Source organism: Ips typographus, linkage group LG3, assembly GCF_016097725.1.
Source record: "Ips typographus isolate SLU linkage group LG3, UJ_Ityp_2.0, whole genome shotgun sequence".
NCBI classification, from domain to species: Eukaryota; Metazoa; Arthropoda; class Insecta; order Coleoptera; family Curculionidae; genus Ips; species Ips typographus.
This window is the reverse complement of record NC_138424.1, coordinates 19,651,893-19,676,216: the sequence shown is the minus strand read 5'-3', so window position 1 is coordinate 19,676,216 and position 24,324 is coordinate 19,651,893. Positions and strand designations below refer to the sequence as shown.

Sequence of the window (24,324 nt, the reverse complement as noted above, 5' to 3'; positions counted from 1 at the left end):
TCATTAAATTTCTTATCCAATAACCGGAAAAAACATTAAAAAACTTGGTACGGTCTGGGAGAAAAGCGGTGTCAAAATTTGGAACTAACATAAACAGAGTTTGAAAGGATAGTCAGAGGCAAAATCGCTTGTAAAACCCACTTGGAGTAAGAAAATGATTGTACTAAGCACATTTTTGGAATCCTCATTAAATTTCCTATCTAATAACCTGAAAAAACACTACAAAATTTGGTGCAGTCACGGAAAAAATCGACGTCAAAATTTGACCTACCGGAGACACACTATTTGTAATTTACCGATCAAATTTTCTTAGTAAATTATTTGCTTTTCCGGTCACTCATTACTATATTTTTCCCAGAAAATGCCCATTACTTTCGTATTACATTCCATTTTGACTGTTGAAAAATTGTTTCTTAGATAATGTGATCAAGTGTTTCTCTAACACTCCATCAATTATTCCAGTTCGACCGATCCACACCTACTTCCGCTTCCTATCTAACGTCAATAAGCACGCACGGGAATCGAAATGTTACCGACCAAATAAACATTAATCAAACGATAACAGGCCGTTACCGAAATTTTTAAAATGCTCATTTCTTCCACTTTACCTTACGGGTTGGGCTCCGAGCAGGTGAAAGGGATCTTCAGTCCTCATCTCGCCAAGACCAAACCGTTATCAGCATTTCTAAAAGAGAGTACACCGCGAATAGTTGCGTTAGCCGGCCAATCGTCCGGATCTGAATCCGCGCGATTTCCCGAATTTGATCATTTTTGTATGGCCGTGTCGGTTTTTTTTTTAAACGAGACATTACCCAGTGAACTTTTGGTGCCCTAGATGATGTCCGGTTATGTGGTACAGGTCAGTTCCATCCTCATTATTTTCACACCAAAATTAACCAGTTTGATAAGCCGGTGCAAGGAAATCTAGAACGGCAATTATTGAAGTGTAACTAATAAATTTTGTATAAAAATCAATGTCTACATTTTCTTGTAAACAATGCTAATTTATGCATTTACAAAAGAAAGCGGTCATTGTTGCTCTGAGAAAAATTGAGGCCCAGTTTATTATTCACAAATTAACTAGACAGTTGAAGTAAAAGTTAACAATTTTGGTATCATTTGAGTATGACTGTAATTATTTCCAGCAGTGGATTATCTAGCTGGGTTGATGAGAATTTAATTACATACCTGCAAACTGACGAAAGTGTATGTTGATTTAGTAATGACAATATAATGCTAGTAATTTGTAGACAAAATAAAAAAAAAACTTAAAAACAAATTGGTTTGTAGTTTAGAAAAAATATGTTACTGTCGATATATAAAAAATTAATAATTTTATTGAATTTGAAAATAAAAAAAAATATTGTATTGTCCTTTGTCCGATGCAAAATTTGGCAAATAGTTTAAAATGCCATACAGGATATAGCTTAGATCTAAAGACAACTTCTCATCCATTTTCTGACCAGTCTTGTAGATTTTAAAATAATTGCTCCAGTCAACTTGTATTCTTTAAAGAAAAATTCAAAAAATTGATAATACCTACATTAAAAGGGTACGAAAAGGGTCAACTATCCCAAAAATAAATAAAAATTAAATGTTTAGGTCAATACATGAAATCAAAAATGTATTGAAATGATTGTGCTGGCTAATTATTTAAAATATTTAAGAGAAGAGTAGAAAAATGTGTATAAAAGATTGCTTATTGCCTAAAATTTTCAAGAGAAGAGTAGAAAAATATGTTGAAATGATTAAGCTGGCTAAGTTTATAAAATTTTTAAAAGAAGAGCAAGGTAATGTGTTGAAATGATTTATCCGGCTAAAGATCCAACATTTTCAAAAGAAGAGTAGAAGACTAGAAGAATATGGTGAAATGGAAGTGGCTAAAAGTCTAACATTTTCTAGTGGAGAGTAAAAGAGAGAGAAGTTTCAAGTTATGTAACAGATAATATTGGACAGACAAACATTTTGAGATTTTTACAGAAATTGCAAAAATGGCAAAGATACGATATTTTCAAAATTTTGATGCAATTTCCGAAAAAAAATTGTTAAAAGTCAAATATTTTGAAAATGCCAGGAGTTTGTTTTTTGAACACCCTGTATATGTTAAATCGTGTTGGGGTTTGCACGAGACGAAAGAGAAATTTAAAACAAACATTTTTGAGCTTTCACAGCCGCGAAAATTCCAAAAATGGAGGAGATACATGATTTCCCAAGTTTGAAAGCAATTTTCAAAAAAATTAAAAAAGCCGAATATCTCGGAAATAGTTGGAGTTACCAAAATTTTAACTAGGGACTAAAAATATTAAAAATGACTTTCTACATCCAGTGGACTTAGAATCAGGTAAAAGCGATTACAACGCGAAAGGTTATTTAAAAATTGAAGTGTTTTTCTTTTTGTTTTTTGAACACCCTCTATATGTTAAATCGTATAGGGGTTAGCAGGAGATGAAAGACCAGTTTAACATGAATATTTTGAACTTTTTCCAGTCGCTGATATCTCAAAAATAGCGGAGATACGGGCTTTTCAAAATTTTTTGTCAATTTCTAAAAAAAGTCGAATATCTCGGATACGGTTAGAGTTACGAAAACTTTGCAAGAGACCCAAAATGTTTAGAACGACTTTCTGCATCCATTAGTCTAGGTTTACACCCATTTAGAACCGAACAAATGCGGTCACAACTGACAGGGCGTTAGTTTCAAATGTCAGTGGTTTTCTTTTGTTTTTTGAACACCCTGTATGTTTAATCGTGCTGCGGTTAGCACGAGGTGAAAGACTAAGATTTTGAGCTTTTCACTGCCGCAGAAACCCAAAAAATGACGGAGATACGGAATTTTCAAAATTTTTACGCAATTTTCAAAAAAAATAAATAAAAGTCGAATATCTTGACAACAATTAGATTTACGGAATTTTTGTAGGGAATCAAAAATGTTCAAAATAACTTTCTGCTCCCAGTTGGCTAGGTTTACATCAACTTAGAACTGGGTAAACCTGACAGAGCGCTAGTTTCAAATTTTACTATTTTTTCTTTGTATTTTGAACACCCTAACAAATTTTAAAAAATATTTCGAAAATAGTTAGAGTTACGAAAGTTTTATTAAAGACAAGTATTAATATTAAAAATAATTTTCTACTTCTAGTGGGCAAGGTTTACACCTATTTATTAGAACTGGGTGGGTAAATACGGTCACAACCGGCAGAGCGTTAGTTGCAAATTAAAACTTTTTGTTTTTTTACACACCCGGTATATGTTTAATCAGGTTGTTGTTAGCACGAGATGAAAGAGCAGTTTAAGATGAATATTTTGAGCTTTTTCCAGTCGTTGATATCTCAAAAATAGCGGAGATACGGACTTTTCAAAATTTTTTGTCAATTTCTAAAAAAAGTCGAATATCTCGGATACGGTTAGAGTTACGAAAACTTTGCAAGAGACCCAAAATGTTTAGAACGACTTTCTGCATCCATTAGTCTAGGTTTACACCCATTTAGAACCGAACAAATGCGGTCACAACTGACAGGGCGTTAGTTTCAAATGTCAGTGGTTTTCTTTTGTTTTTTGAACACCCTGTATGTTTAATCGTGCTGCGGTTAGCACGAGGTGAAAGACGAACATTTTGAGCTTTTCACTGCCGCAGAAACCCAAAAAATGGCGGAGATACGGAATTTTCAAAATTTTTACGCAATTTTCAAAAAAAATAAATAAAAGTCGAATATCTTGACAACAATTAGATTTACGGAATTTTTGTAGGGAATCAAAAATGTTCAAAATAACTTTCTGCTCCCAGTTGGCTAGGTTTACATCAACTTAGAACTGGGTAAACCTGACAGAGCGCTAGTTTCAAATTTGACTGTTTTTTCTTTGTATTTTGAACACCCTAACAAATTTTAAAAAAATATCTCGAAAATAGTTAGAGTTACGAAAGTTTTATTAAAGACAAGTATTAATATTAAAAATTATATTTTTTACTTCCAGTGGGCATGGTTTACACCCATTTATTAGAACCGGGTGGGTAAATACGGTCACAACTGGCAGAGCGTTAGTTGCAAATTTAAACTTTTTGTTTTTTTACACACCCGGTATATGTTTAATCAGGTTGTTGTTAGCACGAGATGAAAGAGCAGTTTAAGATGAATATTTTGAGCTTTTTCCAGTCGTTGATATCTCAAAAATAGCGGAGATACGGACTTTTCAAAATTTTTTGTCAATTTCTAAAAAAAGTCGAATATCTCGGATACGGTTAGAGTTACGGGAATTTTGCAAGAGACCCAAAATGTTTAGAACGACTTTCTGCATTTAGTAGTCTAGGTTTACACCAATTTAGAACCGGATAAATGCGGTCACAACACAACTGACAGTTTTTATGATAATATGTATAGCATTTTAAATCTTTTCACTCTTTTTGCATGGAAAATATATTTTCCTGTATCTTGTCAATAATTTTCTTCACAACAGTATTTTGAACAATATTTTTTCAAGTAAATTTAACACCATCCTGCATCGTGATACATTTACTTGGGAATAGTATGGAATTTTACATATAAAATGCAGTTTGAATGGTTTTCTCAACATACCATTTCACTGATAATTAAGTTAACATTCTATCAATTTTCTCCGATAAACTTGACCACTAATATCAAAATACGAGAGCTACATACGTTGATTTGGAATTTTACTGTTGTGAACGTTTTGTTTTATAAGTTTTCTAGATATTGATATACAATAATAAGCTTGTCCGGTAATTAAGCTTTGTTTACAAGATACCAATAATACATTCACTGTCCATTTGGGGTGCACAGAGATAATCTAAATCCGTTTAAAATTAATAGTCGATTGCTTATATAGAAAGTAATTACTGTAAATGAATACAAGAAATATTGTTGTGCTTACAGTGAATGTATAATGTTACTTTCATTACGGATTATGTGTGCGGTTATAAAAATATTGATCGTGACATTCACGAAAGGATTCCTTAAGGGCAAGCAAGTATTATAAAATTAGGTAAATAATATTAATTATATTTATATCATCTGAAGTGGTTAAAATTTAATTAAACTTGAAGAATATCAATGAGAAGCACTTTACAGTAAAATCTTGCCAAAAAGTCTCTCAACTATTTGTCAATTTTAACGGATTTACCTCCATTTAGATACATTTAGACAAATTGGCTATTGACCAGCCTCAGTTTACTTCGACTGAAACCATAATTAACAAAAATTGCTCAAAAAGTCAAATCGTATTTCAGAAAATTACTTCTCAAGCTTCTTACCTATTATTAGTTGGATAAATTGTTATTCCTGTCAAATTATTTCCTACTTTATTCATAACCTATTGAAATTGAGAATGAAAGTTTTCTCAAACCCAGATAATTAAAATTAATTAATTATGTTAAGTGAGTGTAAACCTAATCTATTGGGTGCAGAAAGTCATTCTGAACATTTTGGGTCTCTTGCAAAATTTCCGTAACCCTAACCGTTTGCGAGATATTCGACTTTTTTTGGTAATGGTATACAAATTTTGAAAATTCCGCTCAATCACGCTTTGATACCGTCAAATAATAACAAAATACTTTTTTCTTAAATCCAATGAAACTAATTTTTTTTTACGAAATCAACTAAAACTTCAAAAAAAAAAACACAAAAAATGAACGATAAAATATGGTATACAGTGTGTCCCAAATTCGTTATACATGTATTCGGATCTCGGTAACCGTAAGAGCTACAGAGTCGATTAAATGAGGAAAGTTAGAAAAAGGAAAGTTTTTTTTTAAGAAATTATCTTTCTCCGTTTTCCGGAAAATTGGGAAAACTTCAAAGCCTGCATTTTAAACAATTGCTTACAGCTCTTTAACAAAGCGAAAGAGAGTTTTGAAACTAAGACATTATTAAGGCACTTTTCAAGATAATTAAGAGTTTTGATGTCAGTTTTTATCAATTTTAGTCATTTGGCAACATGTTTAGTCAATTTTACAGGCTGTTGAGACACTTTTGTACATTTTTAATACTTTTCAACATAATTTAGAGTTTTGAAAGCAGTTTTTACCAATTTTAGTCATTTGGCAACATGTTTAGTCAATTTTACAAGCTGTTTATACACTTTTGAAAATTTTTAATATTTTTCAACATAATTTAGAGTTTGGATGGCAGTCTTTACCAATTTTAGTCAGTTGGCAACATGTTTAGTCAATTTTACAGGCTCCTTAGACACCTTTCTTACATTTTTAATACTACTTTTCAACATAGTTTAGAGTTTTGCTGGCAGTTTTTACCAATTTTAGTCAGTTGGCAACATGTTTAGTCAATTTTACAAGCTGTTTATACACTTTTGAACATTTTTAATACTTTTCAAAATAATTTAGAGTTTTGATGTCACTTTAACCAATTTTAGCCAGTTGGCGACATGTTATTTAGTCAATTTTACAAGCTGTTGAGACACTTTTGAACATTTTTCAACATAATTTAGAGTTTTGATGGCAGTTTTTACCAATTTTAGTCATTTGGCGACATGTTTAGTCAATTTTACAGGCTCCTTAGACACTTTTCTTACATTTTTAATACTACTTTTCAACATAGTTTAGAGTTTTGATGGCAGTTTTTACCAATTTTAGTCAGTTGGCAACATGTTTAGTCAATTTTACAAGCTGTTTATACACTTTTGAACATTTTTAACATTTTTCAACATAATTTAGAGTTTTGATGACAGTTTTTACCAATTTTAGTTAATTGGCAACATGTTTAGTGAATTTTACAAGCTGTTTAGACACTTTTGAACATTTTTAATACTTTTCAAAATAATTTAGAGTTTTGATGTCACTTTAACCAATTTTAGTCAGTTGGCGACATGTTATTTAGTCAATTTTACAAGCTGTTGAGACACTTTTGAACATTTTTAATATTTTTCAACATAATTTAGAGTTTTGATGGCAGTTTTTACCAATTTTAGTCATTTGGCGACATGTTTAGTCAATTTTACAGGCTCCTTAGACACTTTTCTTACATTTTTAATACTACTTTTCAACATAGTTTAGAGTTTTGATGGCACTTTTTACCAATTTTAGTTAATTGGCAACGTTTAGTGAATTTTACAAGCTGTTTAGACACTTTTGTACATTTTTAATACTTTTCAACATAATTTAGAGTTTTGATGGCAGTTTTACCAATTTTAGTCATTTGGTGACATGTTTTAGTCAATTTTACAGGAACTTTTGTACATTTTTAATACTTTTCAAAATAATTTGGTGTTTTGATGTCACTTTTAACCAATTTTAGTCAGTTGGCAACATGTTTAGACACTTTTAAACATTCTTAATATTTTTCAACATATTGGAGTTTTGATGGCAGTTTTTACCAATTTTAGTCATTTGGCAACATTTTTAGTCAATTTTACAGGATCCTTAGACAATTTTGTCCATTTTTAATACTACTTTTCAACATAATTTAGAGTTTTAATGTCAGTTCTTACCAATTTTAGTCAGTTGGCAACATGTTTAGTCAATTTTACAAGCGGTTTTGACACTTTTGAACATTTTTAATATTTTTCAACATTATTTAGTTTTGATGTCAGTTCTTAGCAATTTTAGTCGACAACATGTTTAGTCAATTTTACAAGCTGTTGAGACACTTTTGAACATTTTTAACATTTTTCAACATAATTTAGAGTTTTGATGGCAGTTTTTACCAATATTAGTCATTTGGCGACATGTTTAGTCAATTTTACAGGCTCCTTAGACACTTTTCTTACATTTTTAATACTACTTTTCAACATAGTTTAGAGTTTTGATGGCAGTTTTTACCAATTTTAGTCAGTTGGCAACATGTTTAGTCAATTTTACAAGCTGTTTAGACACTTTTGAACATTTTTAACATTTTTCAACATAATTTAGAGTTTTGATGACAGTTTTTACCAATTTTAGTCATTTGGCGACATGTTTAGTCAATTTTACAGGCTCCTTAGACACTTTTCTTACATTTTTAATACTACTTTTCAACATAGTTTAGAGTTTTGATGGCAGTTTTTACCAATTTTAGTCAGTTGGCAACATGTTTAGTCAATTTTACAAGCTGTTTAGACACTTTTGAACATTTTTAACATTTTTCAACATAATTTAGAGTTTTGATGGCAGTTTTTACCAATTTTAGTCATTTGGCGACATGTTTAGTCAATTTTACAGGCTCCTTAGACACTTTTCTTACATTTTTAATACTACTTTTCAACATAGTTTAGAGTTTTGATGGCAGTTTTTACCAATTTTAGTCAGTTGGCAACATGTTTAGTCAATTTTACAAGCTGTTTATACACTTTTGAACATTTTTAACATTTTTCAACATAATTTAGAGTTTTGATGACAGTTTTTACCAATTTTAGTTAATTGGCAACATGTTTAGTGAATTTTACAAGCTGTTTAGACACTTTTGAACATTTTTAATACTTTTCAAAATAATTTAGAGTTTTGATGTCACTTTAACCAATTTTAGTCAGTTGGCGACATGTTATTTAGTCAATTTTACAAGCTGTTGAGACACTTTTGAACATTTTTAATATTTTTCAACATAATTTAGAGTTTTGATGGCAGTTTTTACCAATTTTAGTCATTTGGCGACATGTTTAGTCAATTTTACAGGCTCCTTAGACACTTTTCTTACATTTTTAATACTACTTTTCAACATAGTTTAGAGTTTTGATGGCACTTTTTACCAATTTTAGTTAATTGGCAACGTTTAGTGAATTTTACAAGCTGTTTAGACACTTTTGTACATTTTTAATACTTTTCAACATAATTTAGAGTTTTGATGGCAGTTTTACCAATTTTAGTCATTTGGTGACATGTTTAGTCAATTTTACAGGAACTTTTGTACATTTTTAATACTTTTCAAAATAATTTGGTGTTTTGATGTCACTTTTAACCAATTTTAGTCAGTTGGCAACATGTTTAGACACTTTTAAACATTCTTAATATTTTTCAACATATTGGAGTTTTGATGGCAGTTTTTACCAATTTTAGTCATTTGGCAACATTTTTAGTCAATTTTACAGGATCCTTAGACAATTTTGTCCATTTTTAATACTACTTTTCAACATAATTTAGAGTTTTAATGTCAGTTCTTACCAATTTTAGTCAGTTGGCAACATGTTTAGTCAATTTTACAAGCGGTTTTGACACTTTTGAACATTTTTAATATTTTTCAACATTATTTAGTTTTGATGTCAGTTCTTAGCAATTTTAGTCGACAACATGTTTAGTCAATTTTACAAGCTGTTGAGACACTTTTGAACATTTTTAACATTTTTCAACATAATTTAGAGTTTTGATGGCAGTTTTTACCAATATTAGTCATTTGGCGACATGTTTAGTCAATTTTACAGGCTCCTTAGACACTTTTCTTACATTTTTAATACTACTTTTCAACATAGTTTAGAGTTTTGATGGCAGTTTTTACCAATTTTAGTCAGTTGGCAACATGTTTAGTCAATTTTACAAGCTGTTTAGACACTTTTGAACATTTTTAATACTTTTCAACATCATTTAGAGTTTTGATGACAGTTTTTACCAATTTTAGTCATTTGGCGACATGTTTAGTCAATTTTACAGGCTCCTTAGACACTTTTCTTACATTTTTAATACTACTTTTCAACATAGTTTAGAGTTTTGATGGCAGTTTTTACCAATTTTAGTCAGTTGGCAACATGTTTAGTCAATTTTACAAGCTGTTTATACACTTTTGAACATTTTTAACATTTTTCAACATAATTTAGAGTTTTGATGACAGTTTTTACCAATTTTAGTTAATTGGCAACATGTTTAGTGAATTTTACAAGCTGTTTAGACACTTTTGAACATTTTTAATACTTTTCAAAATAATTTAGAGTTTTGATGTCACTTTAACCAATTTTAGTCAGTTGGCGACATGTTATTTAGTCAATTTTACAAGCTGTTGAGACACTTTTGAACATTTTTAATATTTTTCAACATAATTTAGAGTTTTGATGACAGTTTTTACCAATTTTAGTCATTTGGCGACATGTTTAGTAAATTTTACAGGCTCCTTAGACACTTTTCTTACATTTTTAATACTACTTTTCAACATAGTTTAGAGTTTTGATGGCACTTTTTACCAATTTTAGTTAATTGGCAACATGTTTAGTGAATTTTACAAGCTGTTTAGACACTTTTGAACATTTTTAATACTTTTCAACATAATTTAGAGTTTTGATGGCAGTTTTTACCAATTTTAGTCATTTGGCAACAAGTTTAGTCAATTTTACTTGCTGTTTATACACTTTTCAACATTTTTAATATTTTTCAAAATAATTTAGAGTTTTGATGGCAGGTTTTACAAACTTTAGTCATTTGGCAGCATGTTTAGTCAATTTTACAAACTGTTTAGAGACTTTTAAACATTTTTAATATTTTTCAACCTAATTTAGAGTTTTGATGGCAGTTTTTACCAATTTTAGTCAGTTGGCAACATATTTAGTCAATTTTACGAGCTGCTTAGACACTTTTGTACATTTTTAAAACTTTTCAACATAATTTAGAGTTTTGACAGCGGTTTTTACAAATTTTAGTCATTTGGTAACAAGTTTAGTCAATTTTACAGGCTCCTTAGTCACTTTTAAACATTTTTCAACATAATTTATAGTTTTGAGGTCAGTTTTTACGAATTTTAGTTAGTTGGCAACATGAAACCCATTCTGCATGTTTTTGGTCTCTTGCAAAATGTATGTAACTCTAGTTTACGAGATATTCTACTTTTTTATTTTATTTTTTTGAGATATGGATGATAACATACATACAATAACATACTTTTGGTAAAACAACTTTATCAAAACTTTTACTTAAGTACTTGTACTAAGTCAATTTGTACCAAAATTTCAAATGTCACTTTTGATGCAAAATAGTATGTCGAAAAGACCAGGTGCAACGATTTCAACCTCTCCTACTGACTGTAGTAGTAAAGTTTTTAAACGCTTCTTATAACAAAAATCATACAGTCATCTTAAGAAAAATCGAGGTTCAAAATGTGTACTCTATAAAAAAACATATAAAAAGACAGTTTTATTTTTCAGGTTGCTCTAACGTTCCTCTTAACAACCTCAAATACACAAGGCAGGAAACCACCTGGTTATGTAGCTCAACCAAAGGAATATGATCCTGTAAGTATTTAAAACAAAGAGTGGATTGATTGAACTCATTTATTTATCTGAAGTATACTAATAGTTTTGTAGTCAGTCCACTAAATAAACAAATTAAAATTTTCTTACCGAAAATTTCAATTTCCAAATCAATGCTGTAGAGCAACCATCTCTGTCACCCTATTTCACTCCCTTTTACAGAACCCTCCAAAATATGAATATGGTTACAGAATACAGGAGGACAAGACCACTCATGGTAAAGATGAGCAACGGGATGGTATTTATGCCCAAGGACGGTTAGTACTTTTGTTTTTATATGGGTTTAAAATGATTATCAGAGTGCAATTAGGTATTACGTTGAAAATGGGACAGAATCCAGTCAACAGGTCCAATATTTTGCTGATGATTGGGGGTATCATCCGGTAGTCGAGTACAGCCACACTGGACCTTACAGTAAAAGCTCAACTAACTTCGTTCTGGGTGAAGAGGCCATCAAACTGAAAAACAGTCAGGTACTAACTTTCAACAAGTGACAAAACCATTATTACGTTAAAATTTTGATTATAGAAATCGATACCCCAGGATTCTGCCGATACGGGAAAAGCGGAAAACCTAGCCAAACCAGTTAACTCCCCAAAAGAACTACAAATTTCAGACCAACCACAAGTTATTATCTTGCCACCAGTGACTGTTTCACAAAGATACCAGCCTTGTTCCAACCCCACTACTATTGTAGTGTCCCCAACCCCGTCGTATACAAATAACTTAATAGACGACGATTTGACTGGTACCAAACCTGATGTACTAGAATCCAGCACGTCACAACCACCAGAAAATCTACCCCAACCTGGAGCGTTAATTTGGAAACAAGAGGAAAACTTGGAGCGGGCAGCTTTGATCAAAATCCCTAATCAAATTGTGAGGGTAGCACCCAGAGGACATTACACTGAATTCGGAAATAGATTACAACCAAAACAAACCAATCAACTGATAGAATCAACCAGAAACTATGTTACCGGAGTGGATGTTTTGAATATTAATGCCGCTGTTTCTTCCACACCTTCCCAAGTCTTGGAAACCAACACTTTGCATACGTTGTTGCACAAATACGTCACTCCTTCAATAGAAGGGTCATCAACCACCACCAAAGATGGTGATGATGGCCTGTTAAGTCAACCCATCATTGTAGCCGATAAACTACCAGAAGATACCAACCAGGAAAATAGTGAAGAAATTTTAGTGACTCCCAGACCAATTGCATCAAAATTTCTGGCGCCAATTACTGCAGGTGTTCGGTTGCAACAAGTAGAAGAGCAACAGTCTGCTAACACAGAAACAGTAGAACAGAAAGACAATAATTTGAACGTTGAAGTGGTTAAAAGCACTCCATATTATTTAGGGATGTATCAGTACCCTTTGGGTCTGGACAGCACTGAGAATCTAACTTCAAACGTTGAAGCCAAAGCAGTGCATGACGTTGAACTGGGGAAAACTTTGTTGTTCTTCCCTGAAGTGCAACTTCCCAAAAGTGAAGGAGAGTTGCAGCACCTAGCTACTCCACAACCTGTTGAAGTAGATTATTTAAATCAACGACCCTACTTATCCACATCAAAGAGACTTGGAGGCAAAAAGTTTGCTCCTCAAGGTGCTTATCTACAAATTCCTGGACTGTTCAGCAAGCAAAAATACAACACTCTGCTTCAAAACTACCGTCAACCTTCGCAGCAGTTCTACTATCACTCAACAGCCTATCCAGCTTACGCCCCTCAGGCCAACCCTTATCATCCTCTTAAACCATTAAAACCCAAACTAAAGTTGGACCTTTTGGTGTTCCCTCGAGGGAATGTTTTTAACTTACCGCCAATCACTAACAACAACGTCAGACACTCAAACGCTAAACTCAACAACGCCTACCTACCGCCAGTTGGGAGTTATGACACAAAGAGTGAGGGATCCATCGCGACGCAATACCTGGTACCACCCAAACAGGATGTACAGGGTGAAAGGCAGTCACAGAGAAGTGCCAGAGCCCATTTTGATGAAAAAAGTGTTAGGATGGAGTATGGGTTTAAGCCACCTTTAAGGCCTTCGGTTGAAATTGATGAGTATGGGCGACCGATTGAGAGGGATGAGGATTAGTTTGGTGTTAACAGTTGCCATTTTGAGTGATGCAGTAGTGATTAAGTGAACCTTCATTCCTATTTACCACGTGAACTCTTTTGTATTATACTACAATGTTTAGAATTCATCACGTGTAGACATATGTTACTAAATCGTATAAGTTAATTTAAGTAATTTATGTGGTATGCTGTTGTTAATAAGAGTAAATAACTAAACAATTTGCAGTTTCTGTCTACCTCTGTTCCATGTCGTAAAGTCTGCAGACCACAAATGGGTACACTTTTTAAAATAGGTAATTATAATATTGAATATTGAATAAAAGAAAGTATTTTCTGAGACCAGTAACACTTTTTAAGGGTTGTCAAATATGTCGACCTAGTGTTTGATGAAAAAGTGGGACTCTGGCATCAGCATTCTAGTCAATTGGATTTAAAATACAGTTTTTGAATCTTTAATGCTTCAGTCAGGTGGTAGATAACATTTATCCTGTCTATAAGGGATGAACATTATAGTAGCAAGTACATGTGGATGAAAGCAGCATCACCAAGCAGAATATATCTCAAGTCAGCAGAAAATAAGAAATCGAACCTTTTAGAACGGAAGCTAGCTAAAGTGTTGCAATCGCCAGTCACCAATTGTTCGGACAATGATCCAAACGTGCTTATAGTCCAGCAATCAAGAAATTGAACTGACTAAGGGATCGCAATGCCTTACAATAAATAGCAGAGAAATGTTGATGGTTAGAAATAATTTGCGAAACTAAACGGTTCGGTCGCGAAAGTTCAGGAAAGTCTACCCTTACGCCTATCCTCGTCCAAAATGGTTTGTTATTTAAAATAAGCCAACTTATGTCTGACAATATTTATAAAAATTCAGTCTTCAGTGTACTAATCTCCGAAAACGAACAATAGATTTCGTCACAAAACCGATTTCGTATAAATAAGGCTCGACATCCGTTAGTAAGGGAGACGGTAAAAGACTCCGTCTCGTGCCAGACCATGTAGTCGTCCCGAATTCTGCAACGCGCACCGGGTTCGTAAATTAATGAAATAGTAACCCATTTCTAAAATATAATAATCGCAATTGCCAGACCTTCCTGAAAGCTGTCCTCATCATTGTTTAGCAAATATAAGTACACTCTACTTAATCTTCTTCTTTCAGCACTCCTGAACTTAGGTCACCCCTATAATTTTTCATGCTTCCTGGTCTTGTGTAAGTTGACATCAATTTGCACCAGACACATCTATTTAGTATGTAAAAGCTATTGTTTAAACTTTTGGGAATTATGTTTGATGATTTTATTCCGATTTATTGAACTGATCTCTGAAACCAGATCTCGGTAAAGGCGTTTATTAAAATAATAACCGCACGTCTCGTTGAACTTGTTGAGCTAAATCACTGTCTTGTTCGGACAATGATCCAAAAGTGCTTAGTTGAGCAATCAAAAAATTGAACTGACTAAGAGATCGTAATGCCTTACAATAAATAGCAGAGAAATGTTGGAAAAAGTTGGTTAGAAATAATTTGCGAAACTAAACGGTTCGGTCGCGAAAGTTCAGGAAAGTCTACACTTACGCCTACCCTCGTCCAAAATGGTTTGTTATTTAAAATAAGCCAACTTATGTCTGACAATATTTATAAAAATTCAGTCTTCAGTGTACTAATCTCCGAAAACGAACAATAGATTTCGTCACAAAACCGATCTCGTATAAATAAGGCTCGACATCCGTTAGTAAGGGAGACGGTAGAAGACTCCGTCTCGTGCCAGACCATGTAGTCGTCCCGAATTCTGCAACCCGCACCGGGTTCGTAAATTAATGAAATAGTAACCCATTTCTAAAATATAATAATCGCAATTGCCAGACCTTCCTGAAAGCTGTCCTCATCATTGTTTACCAAATATAAGTACAATCTACTTAATCTTCTTCTTTCAGCACTCCTGAACTTAGGTCACCCCTATAATTTTTCATGCTTCCTGGTCTTGTGTAAGTTGTAAGACACATCTATTTAGTATGTAAAAGCTGTTGTTTAAACTTTTGGGAATTATGTTTGATGATTTTATTCCGATTTACTGAACTGATCTCTGAAACCAGCTCTCGGTAAAAGCGTTTATTAAAATAATAACCGCACGTCTCGTTGAACTTGCTGAGCTAAACCACTGTCTTGTTTGGACAATGATCCAAAAGTGCTTAGTTAAGCAATCAAAAAATTGAACTGACTAAGAGATCGTAATGCCTTACAATAAGTAGCAGAGAAATGTTGGAAAAAGTTGGTTAGAAATAATTTGCGAAACTAAACGGTTCGGTCGCGAAAGTTCAGGAAAGTCTACACTTACGCCTACCCTCGTCCAAAATGGTTTGTTATTTAAAATAAGCCAACTTATGTCTGACAATATTTATAAAAATTCAGTCTTCAGTGTACTAATCTCCGAAAACGAACAATAGATTTCGTCACAAAACCGATCTCGTATAAATAAGGCTCGACATCCGTTAGTAAGGGAGACGGTAGAAGACTCCGTCTCGTGCCAGACCATGTAGTCGTCCCGAATTCTGCAACCCGCACCGGGTTCGTAAATTAATGAAATAGTAACCCATTTCTAAAATATAATAATCGCAATTGCCAGACCTTCCTGAAAGCTGTCCTCATCATTGTTTACCAAATATAAGTACAATCTACTTAATCTTCTTCTTTCAGCACTCCTGAACTTAGGTCACCCCTATAATTTTTCATGCTTCCTGGTCTTGTGTAAGTTGACATCAACTTGCACCAGACACATCTATTTAGTATGTAGAAGCTATTGTTTAAACTTTTGGGAATTATGTTTGATGATTTTATTCCGATTTACTGAACTGATCTCTGAAACCAGATCTCGGTAAAGGCGTTTATTAAAATAATAACCGCACGTCTCGTTGAACTTGCTGAGCTAAACCACTGAGACATTATCAATTATCGACAGTTGGAGGAAATCAAACAACAGGGGAGGAAATGTTGGCTCCTTGGTCGACCAAAGGTATCAATAGGGAGGTAAAAGTGGACAAGTGAGCCGTCAGTGTTAAGTATTTTCTTCTGTTCTGTTGTTACAAATAAAGCGGTTACCGAGTTCCTATATTATCGACTAACAAACCTATCATACAATAGATTCAAACTTGTTTCTTTTTCAAGTCTCTGCATGTGCATTTCTTGGAAAAGAACCAGCAAAAAATATAAAAACAGCGAGGTTGTTATTTCAATTATTTTCATTTCTGTATTTAAAGTTAACAACGGCAACATAGCGAAAAGGTGTCACTGTGTCACTTGATAGTTTAGCGAAGAATGGTTATAGTGAATTCAAGTGAGACGGAATGCATGCACGTATGTCTAATATCAATTTTAACCAAACGTCAACCGTGGAAGAAGACGAAACTAAAATTGTAGGCAGTTTTTGTTTGTTTAACCGTTGTGTTGTTAAATCGTGTTCAAACAATAGTAAAAACTGACTGAAAGAGAAAAAAAAACCGATACTTATAAAATGAGTAAGATGCGTTCTGACCTTAGACTTACGTCATAAAATTGAAATGTCTCTTACTACGTCACAGGGGCCAATTGTTCAGACCTCTAACCTGAAACGTTCCTGAGATATTGAGAAAAAACTGTCAACTTTGATTCCCTCTAGCGGCTAAGCGGTGACAAGAATTCCGTTTTTTTTTTTACTTTTGAGGTTAAAAATGTTGGCTTAACCGCAGCAAGTAGTGGGATTAAATTATTGACAGTTTAAACTTCATTTTAAAGACCCTGCACACAAAAATTTTGTTGGTGCGGCGATGGTGCATAAGGCAGTAAATTGTTTATATTGATATCAGTAACAAAATTTATTCACGTCTCTTGTATATTCTGCTTTAATTTACTGAATATTTTTGCTTAACCAATCCAAGATAATATTGCAAAAAAAACTTTTATAACAGATAAGGAAACCTTGAAATAATACTCTGTAAAGTTTATAGTAAACAATTTATTAGTTTCAAACAGAGCCTCTCCCTACCACTATATGCAAACAAATCGCCATACAAAATATATAAATATAATTTATACGTTCCAGCGCAGCCCGTATAAGAAGCTTCACTTCGACGATCATAAAAAAAATTATCATCAGAGGGAATAACCCGCCAGTGTAAACGTGAAATTGTCCAAATAAATCAGAAATAAAAAGTCAATATATAAATCACGAAATAAACATTCTTGGGCACAATTATACACAAAAATTAGGTCAAAATAATGAAATCAAACTTGTTCAGTCAAGGCGTAACGCCGCGGTTTTATGACTATAAATGTAATCTCACGATGCAAGTCAATTATTAATACCTATAAATGTCTCCCCCCTTATAAAAAAAAACCTTACAGGACGTGTATATTTTCGTCTATTATAATCATTACTCTAAAATAACTGTAACGTAAATAGCTACGTTGTAACTCAATCCTACTTTTATAAAGTGATTTTGTTTAATTACGGAAGTCTTTTACTTAATAACAAAACAGGTCGCTCTGTCGATTAGTGGTTTACTGGTCGTTAAGTGGAGATCTCTGTTGGAAAATAAACACTTGAGTGATTGGAGTTTGGTACGAAAGATACTTACAATTTCCCAAACCAAATTCCTTGGCATCGTCTTCGGTTATGTCGCCGTACTCCCAAATGTTCAAATGTTGCTTTTTCGCCTTTGCTTGAGCGTCTAGATAGTCTTCCAGCTGAAAAAACAAAATTTTAGATTTAGATTTGTTTATTTAACCACAATATACATGAAATGTATGCGCAGCAAGTTATCTTAACTCAAGTAAATAATTCCTACAATCTACAATATAACAAAACACTAACAGATAAAACTTATACATGTATACAGGGTAATTCAAATTCGACCCTCACCATTGGGATCTCAGAAACCATAAGAGATACGAGAAAGTTTAAATTGGGGCAAAGTTGCGCAATTTAAAGCTCAACCAAATGCTGTTTTAAAATTTTTGATTTTCCGAGTACTTCCGAAGATATCCGAAAAAAACTGAAAATTTGAATTTTTGTTTTTATTTATTTCTAACCTTATTTGAAGAGATATCCCAAAACTAAAAGCATCTTTTCATTGCCACTTTTTCCTATCTATTCGATGATGGATACAAATTTGCCACACGACGTTTCGTTTTCTGTCAGTCATCATCAACTTTCTTTTTTCTTATGGGCGCCATATTGGATTTTTAGCCCAACAAATAGTACGTTTTATTCTGATTTTAGTGATGTATAATAACTTATGATTTGCTTCATAAATAACAAAATAATTCAATAAAAACTATTTTTACTTTAGTTATTGGCTTTGAGTTAATGGGCCATTTTAAAAAATGTCATTATTTGACAGTACTTGTCAAACACGATAATTCGGATGCTCATTAGAGCGTCTTTCATAGTTAAAAATGTATCTAGAAAAGAAAGCCCCGCAGAAAATGTTATTATTATACAAGCATTGCTGAACTATTTAGGTTAATCAGAAAAAGAGATTTGTTAGCATTATCTCTAACTTAAAAGGCTTATTTATGTTTCCAAGAGAAAGATCATCATTTTAAGAGCTTCATTTTTTGCCAAATTTCAATTTTGTATAATGTTAAGTGCAAGTTTATAGTTATTTATACAGTAAGTGACAAACCATTTTTTATTCATTCATATTTATTCGAGTGAATAAACCGGTTTAAGTCAAGTCACGTGTACACCTTTGTGACTAAGTATGTTCAGGCCAATTGCGTGTGACAAGTACTACCAAGTAATCTTCATAAAACGTCTCATTAACAAAGCTAACTAAGGTAAAATCTCTTAAAGCTCTAATGATCGTCCGATTTATCGTGTTTGACAAGTACTGCCAAATAATGACATTTTATAAAACGGCCCATTAACTCAAAGCCAATAACTAAAGTAAAAATTGTTTTTATTGAATTATTTTGTTATTTATGAAGCAAATCATAAATTATTATACATCACTAAAATCAGAATAAAACGTACTATTTGGAGGGCTAAAAATCCAATATGGCGCCCATAAGAAAAAAGAAAGTTGATGATGGCTGCCAAAAAACGAAACGTCGTGTGGCAAATTTGAATCCATCATCGAATAGCTGAGAAAAAGTGGCAATGAAAAGGTGCTTTTAGTTTTGGAATATCTCTTCAAATAAGATTAGAAATAAATAAAAACAAAAAATCAAATTTTCAGTTTTTTTCGGATATCTTCGGAAGTACTCGGAAAATCGAAATTTTTAAAACTGCATTTGGTTGAGCTTTACATTGCGCAACTTTGCCCCAATTTAAACTTTCTCGTATCTCTTATAGTTTCCGAGATCCCAATGGTGAGGGTCGAATTTGAATTACCCTGTATACAAATATAAAATAACATACAAAATGACGCTCACTTTTAAAAAACATAATTAAAATATTCCTCATCGGTATAAAAAGAAGCGTCAACAAAAACCTGCTTGACCGCCCTCTCAAAAGCACAACCCTCCAGTGTCCTGTTGCAATCAGGAAGCTTATTATAAAACCGTAAATTAGGACAATGGGCCTGTCCCACAATTTTTTTTTATTTCATAACTACAAAGACGGATTGAAAATATTATACCAGTATTTTTGTGTTTTCAAAAATATTAAGTCTAAATAGAAAAAAAAATGATGATAAAAACTACATTAATCTCATGTTTAAAACGCCCGCCGCCGGTGACGTACTACACTATCAACCAATCAGCGACAAGAAGTGAAACAGATGGCGTGCAACAGCCAATAAAATCGCCCAGAATTACGTACGTCACATGCGCGCCAAAACAGATCTTTTAAATTTAATGGACAAATTCAAACTAATGTAGGAACATTTACGACCATAATTTTTTCTTCAAGAATATGAAAAATTAGTTTTTGATCCTATTCTTTCGATTCCAGTCACTAAAACAAAAATTTATGATATGTGGGATAGGCCCATTATTAGCAGAGACTTGAATTCGCCTGCGAGGTAAACGCAATAAATTAGCGTTTCTGGTGTTAAACGAATGTACTTGAGAGTGCATGGTTTAAAGCGATTTACATATATGCCGATGAAAATGTTAAGATTTTCAAATCCTTAAAATGCTGTCTACAAGAATCTCTAGGTCCAAGCCTCAACATGGTTCGGATCGCTCGCTTTTGGAGCCGGAAGATTCGAATAGAATGAGCAGAGCCACCCCAAACTGCTATACCATACTGAATTTTCGAGTGAAACAATGCAAAATTTACAAGGTATTAATCCAAAAAAGTAACTATGCCTGCACGTCATTGATGACGTAATTTTAAGACCAGGAGGCGAACTCCGTAACGATGTAGAAAATAGAAAACGCATAGAAACAGACATTTTTTTAATCGCATTTATGATAAGGGAGAAATTCCTAAACAATGGTTAACATTCACCTTTGTGCTCGTACCCAAGAAACCAAATCCAAGAGAATGCTTGGATTACCGAACCATCGCACTTATGGACCACACTTTAAAGTTGTTCTTGAAAATTATCCATAAAAGAATTTACTGAAGACTCGATGAGGACATAGGCAACGCACGGTTTTGATTCCGCGAAAGACTTGGAACACGAAAGGCGCTTTTCGGGATTAACATTATTTTCCAGCGCTGTTATGATATAAACCAAGAGGTGTATGCGTGTTACATCGATTTCGCGAAAGCCTTTGACAAAGTGCAACATGACAAATTACATCGGCTGATCGTCAGTACAAATATTCACTCGGACGATGTTAGAATAATTAGTAATCTATATTGGGGCCAGAAAGCTAATACAATGGTAGTGTCTTGAAAATAAGGATTTTTTTTTTCAAGAAAATAATAGCTATTTATGTAACTAGTTACACAAAGTAAAACGTTTTGTCACTCTAATCAGTTTTGAAAAGTGTCACTTTATATGCCAAAATTAGAAAAAGAAAATTTATTTTATTTAATTTATAGAAAAGGTACATTTTTGTAGGTATGTCAAGTGTTTACCATCGATTATAGTTAGTTTTAGTAGGATTGTATGTAGTTATTAAGAAAATTAACAGTATTACTTGATGAACTTCAAAGGAGGTGAAAAAGGTGGTACGTGGAGGTAGAAGGTGAAAAAAAAAAGGTTTTTTGTTTTTGGTTGTTGATTGTCAAGAGCAGGCCCACTAATCTCATATAGGCAATGTGAAGCCTTGTTTTGGTTTCTTTCGAGACTCAGGGGGAGCTACTGTATTGTTTTTACCTGTAGATGGTTTTGTGGTTAAGCAAAACAAAATGAAATGGATGTAAACAACTTTTGACAAATTCAAGTTTTTTTAGACAAGTCTATTTATTAAAATATTGATATTACGGTTGAAGTTTTTAATTTATAGCTGTGATTTATACTCTTAGCTAATTCGTGCGCGGTGTTTTTATAATGTTTTCTTTCGTTTGTGCAGTTTTTGCACAATAGGTTTTTTTAGTTTTCTTTTTAGCTTTTGGCTGGGTTTTACAAAGAATTTTGTCACTATGGGCAATGCGGGATGTACCATAAAGGGGTGCAGCCCTTCAAAACATTCCCGACGATTTCGTTTGCCTAACCCGGAAAAAGACAGTGTTACTTTTTCACTGTGGAAACAATTTTTAGGACGATTATTTATTTTACTTCTTTGTTCTAATATGGAAATTTATAGCAGGTAAGTTCTCAAGTAAAGTTCATTTTTATTCGTTATAATGTTAAGGTAGTAAGAGGATTACTATTAGAGGTTTTCAAGGAGGCAAAGAGAAAATAAATAAGTTTAATGATTTGTAGAACTCAACATAGCTCCTTAGTATATAACGATTATTTTGGTAAGTATAGTGGAAAACTAATGTATTCTTTTGCATAAAGTGGGTTTAAACAGCACTATGACTCACTAACTAATAAATTTATCTGTTTTAATACCCTAGTTTTGCATTATTAATCTATAATGCTGTTATTACAATGGGCAGAAAGGCCACTAGGGCCGATAGCCTTTTCTTTTGTAGAATAAAGATTGTATATATATATATATATAGAAATAAGGTACAGTAGATAAAAATGAAACTGAAATGTATTTTCAGGTATTATGTGTGTGAAAAGCACTTTTTGCCTGAAGACTTTAACCCATATACCTAACAGACGCATGCTAAAAAAAGGGAGTGATTTCTTCAAGGTTCTTACCAAGTCCTTGCCAGCAAGTACCAAAGGACCCAGATTCCCCAAGTAATTTTATTCAAATCAAAATATACCTATACAGTGATGTCGCGCATGTTAGTATTAGTATTTTTTTTTAATTGAGGTTTTGTTTTCTGGAAAAACTGCTGATAGCATGTTGGGCATAACCATTTAAAATCTAATAAAAAAAATGTGGAGATTGAGTGAGTGCTCTTTCGTTGCACTTACCTAACACCTCCACTGTGTGAAGAATGTGAAGATGGACTTATATACTTTTCGTTCTTGTAATATTTGAAATGTTTGTTTCACAGAATCTCTTGAAATCCCCTCCATTGACTATGAAAAATTAAAGAACTTACCAGATCAAAGACCACCAACTTCTGGTAAATATGAATACATATAATTATTTGCTAGAGTTTGTTTTTTTCAAAAGTTTAGCTATATCATATCCGCGTCACCACATTACGTTTGAATGAACTGATTTGATATATCTATAATTATTAGGCATGTATTCACCAAAAAAACAAGCAAAAATGAACAGGACCAAACATTTGTTTGACATGCACAAACCAAATCAAATTACATACGCTCTTTAATCCTCAAATTCTCATACAGGTATCGGTGCATATCCAGTAGAATAATATTTATAAACCTGTTAAGTATTCCTAGGTTTATATATATTTTTTTTTATGTAAATTTTCACAAAGTAATCCATCAACAGGCAATCCTAATCAAGATGTGCTTCCAACTTCCTCCATCTTTTCCAAGAATGAATCCCTGTCTTCTGGTAAGTTTCACGTTTTAAAGAAGCAAAATAAAAAAACAAAAACCAAAAAAAACCATATCTGAAACATTCTTAAAGACCTTTAAGGTACACCTATGGGTATACAATGGTTGATATTTGCATGTGCATGTTATTTATAATAGTAATGTTTTATGTATAAAGTGTAGCTTTATGATCTATTCTTAACTATAGTCTTAAGGTCTTGGGTTTTGCACCAACTTACTAACCAAAAGATAATTATTTTTGTAGAGTATGTGTTTTGTATGTTCATTTCCTTAAAATATATATAATATATTTTGCATACACTGGACTTTGTTTTATTTACCTGTTTCTTGAAAAAAAAAACATGAAAGAAAGACTTAATTTAATTCAAAAAGCCCGCCAATACCAGTTTATGCAAGTCTACCAACAGATGGCGCTTTCAATGACCATCAAATGTGAACATGTGGCGACCCCTGTGACTCGGAAGAATTCATACATACAGTGCTTCACCTTATTAACACGGAGATTAACATCTATCTAGTGTGTTAATCTATGGTCAAGAGAGACTTTTAATGAGAGCTGGAAAGTCAGTTTTCTAAAAAATTCGAGCAAAAATTAGACTATTGAAGATCAGGGGATCTTAGAAAGCTGTTTCCTTCCGGAACGGAAGTTACTGAGTGTAATACCGAGTGCTACCAGCAATTGTACCGTCTAGTCTATGTTATGACATGGAGCAGATTGTGATAAAGGATCTATTCCAGAAGTGGTTAAATCGATAACCGAGGAGGCCTCCCGGCTGTTACCGAGATACAGCCTTTGTAGTTAAAAATCCACCTCAACGGAAAATAAGAAGATTGGTCAACTGACGGTTTATTTTGGACAATTTGGACTCTTTGATGAAGAGTATTAGTTTTAAGTAGTTTGTAATTTTTTGTATTAAAGATATTTGTAGTTTCAATGATATATTTAGAAGCAGGATTTTTAGGTAGAAAGTAAGTTAGATAGGTTTAGTTATTTACCTTAAAAATAACTTGGCATCCCTATAATAGAATTTTTATTCAAGCTTATTTATTTAAATTTTCTTTATTTACTAGAATATTAGAATGAATGGTCAGGGTGAATC

At 32.8% G+C, this 24,324-nt stretch overlaps 2 protein-coding genes and 1 long non-coding RNA gene across 9 annotated transcripts in view; 2 read left to right on the top strand and 1 right to left on the bottom strand.

Annotated features, from left to right (window-relative positions):
• Positions 1-678: 678 nt before the first annotated feature.
• On the top strand, positions 679-13,489 carry LOC145726768 (uncharacterized). Of its 3 annotated transcripts, none has more exons than XM_081975993.1 (5): positions 679-859; positions 11,064-11,150; positions 11,331-11,425; positions 11,479-11,641; positions 11,697-13,489. In XM_081975993.1, exons 1-5 carry the CDS (start codon positions 836-838, stop codon positions 13,266-13,268), a joined length of 1,941 nt encoding a protein of 646 aa, XP_081832119.1. In that variant the 5' UTR covers positions 679-835; the 3' UTR covers positions 13,269-13,489. The 3 variants fall into 3 exon arrangements, with proteins under 3 accessions (XP_081832119.1, XP_081832121.1, XP_081832120.1); XM_081975995.1 differs by having other exon boundaries at positions 11,360-11,425; positions 11,697-13,488; XM_081975994.1 differs by lacking the exon at positions 679-859 and adding an exon at positions 4,733-4,997 and having other exon boundaries at positions 11,360-11,425; positions 11,697-13,488.
• Positions 13,490-17,223: 3,734 nt separating this feature from the next.
• Positions 17,224-24,324, bottom strand: part of Tudor-SN (Staphylococcal nuclease domain-containing protein 1) — a 33,501-nt gene continuing 26,400 nt past the window's right edge. The window contains exons 13-14 of the mRNA XM_081975084.1: positions 17,861-17,969; positions 17,224-17,807 (exon numbers count right to left, since the gene is read on the bottom strand). Of these exons, the coding sequence (XP_081831210.1) occupies positions 17,806-17,807; positions 17,861-17,969 (111 nt within the window). The 3' untranslated portion in view covers positions 17,224-17,805. The remainder of the gene's footprint in view (positions 17,808-17,860; positions 17,970-24,324) is intronic.
• On the top strand, positions 21,800-23,751 carry LOC145726141 (uncharacterized). Of its 5 annotated transcripts, none has more exons than XR_014177499.1 (4): positions 21,800-21,935; positions 22,342-22,483; positions 22,747-22,818; positions 23,157-23,751. It is a non-coding gene; the product is annotated as an uncharacterized LOC145726141 (long non-coding RNA). The 5 variants fall into 5 exon arrangements; XR_014177498.1 differs by having other exon boundaries at positions 22,342-22,530; XR_014177497.1 differs by having other exon boundaries at positions 21,801-21,935; positions 22,434-22,530.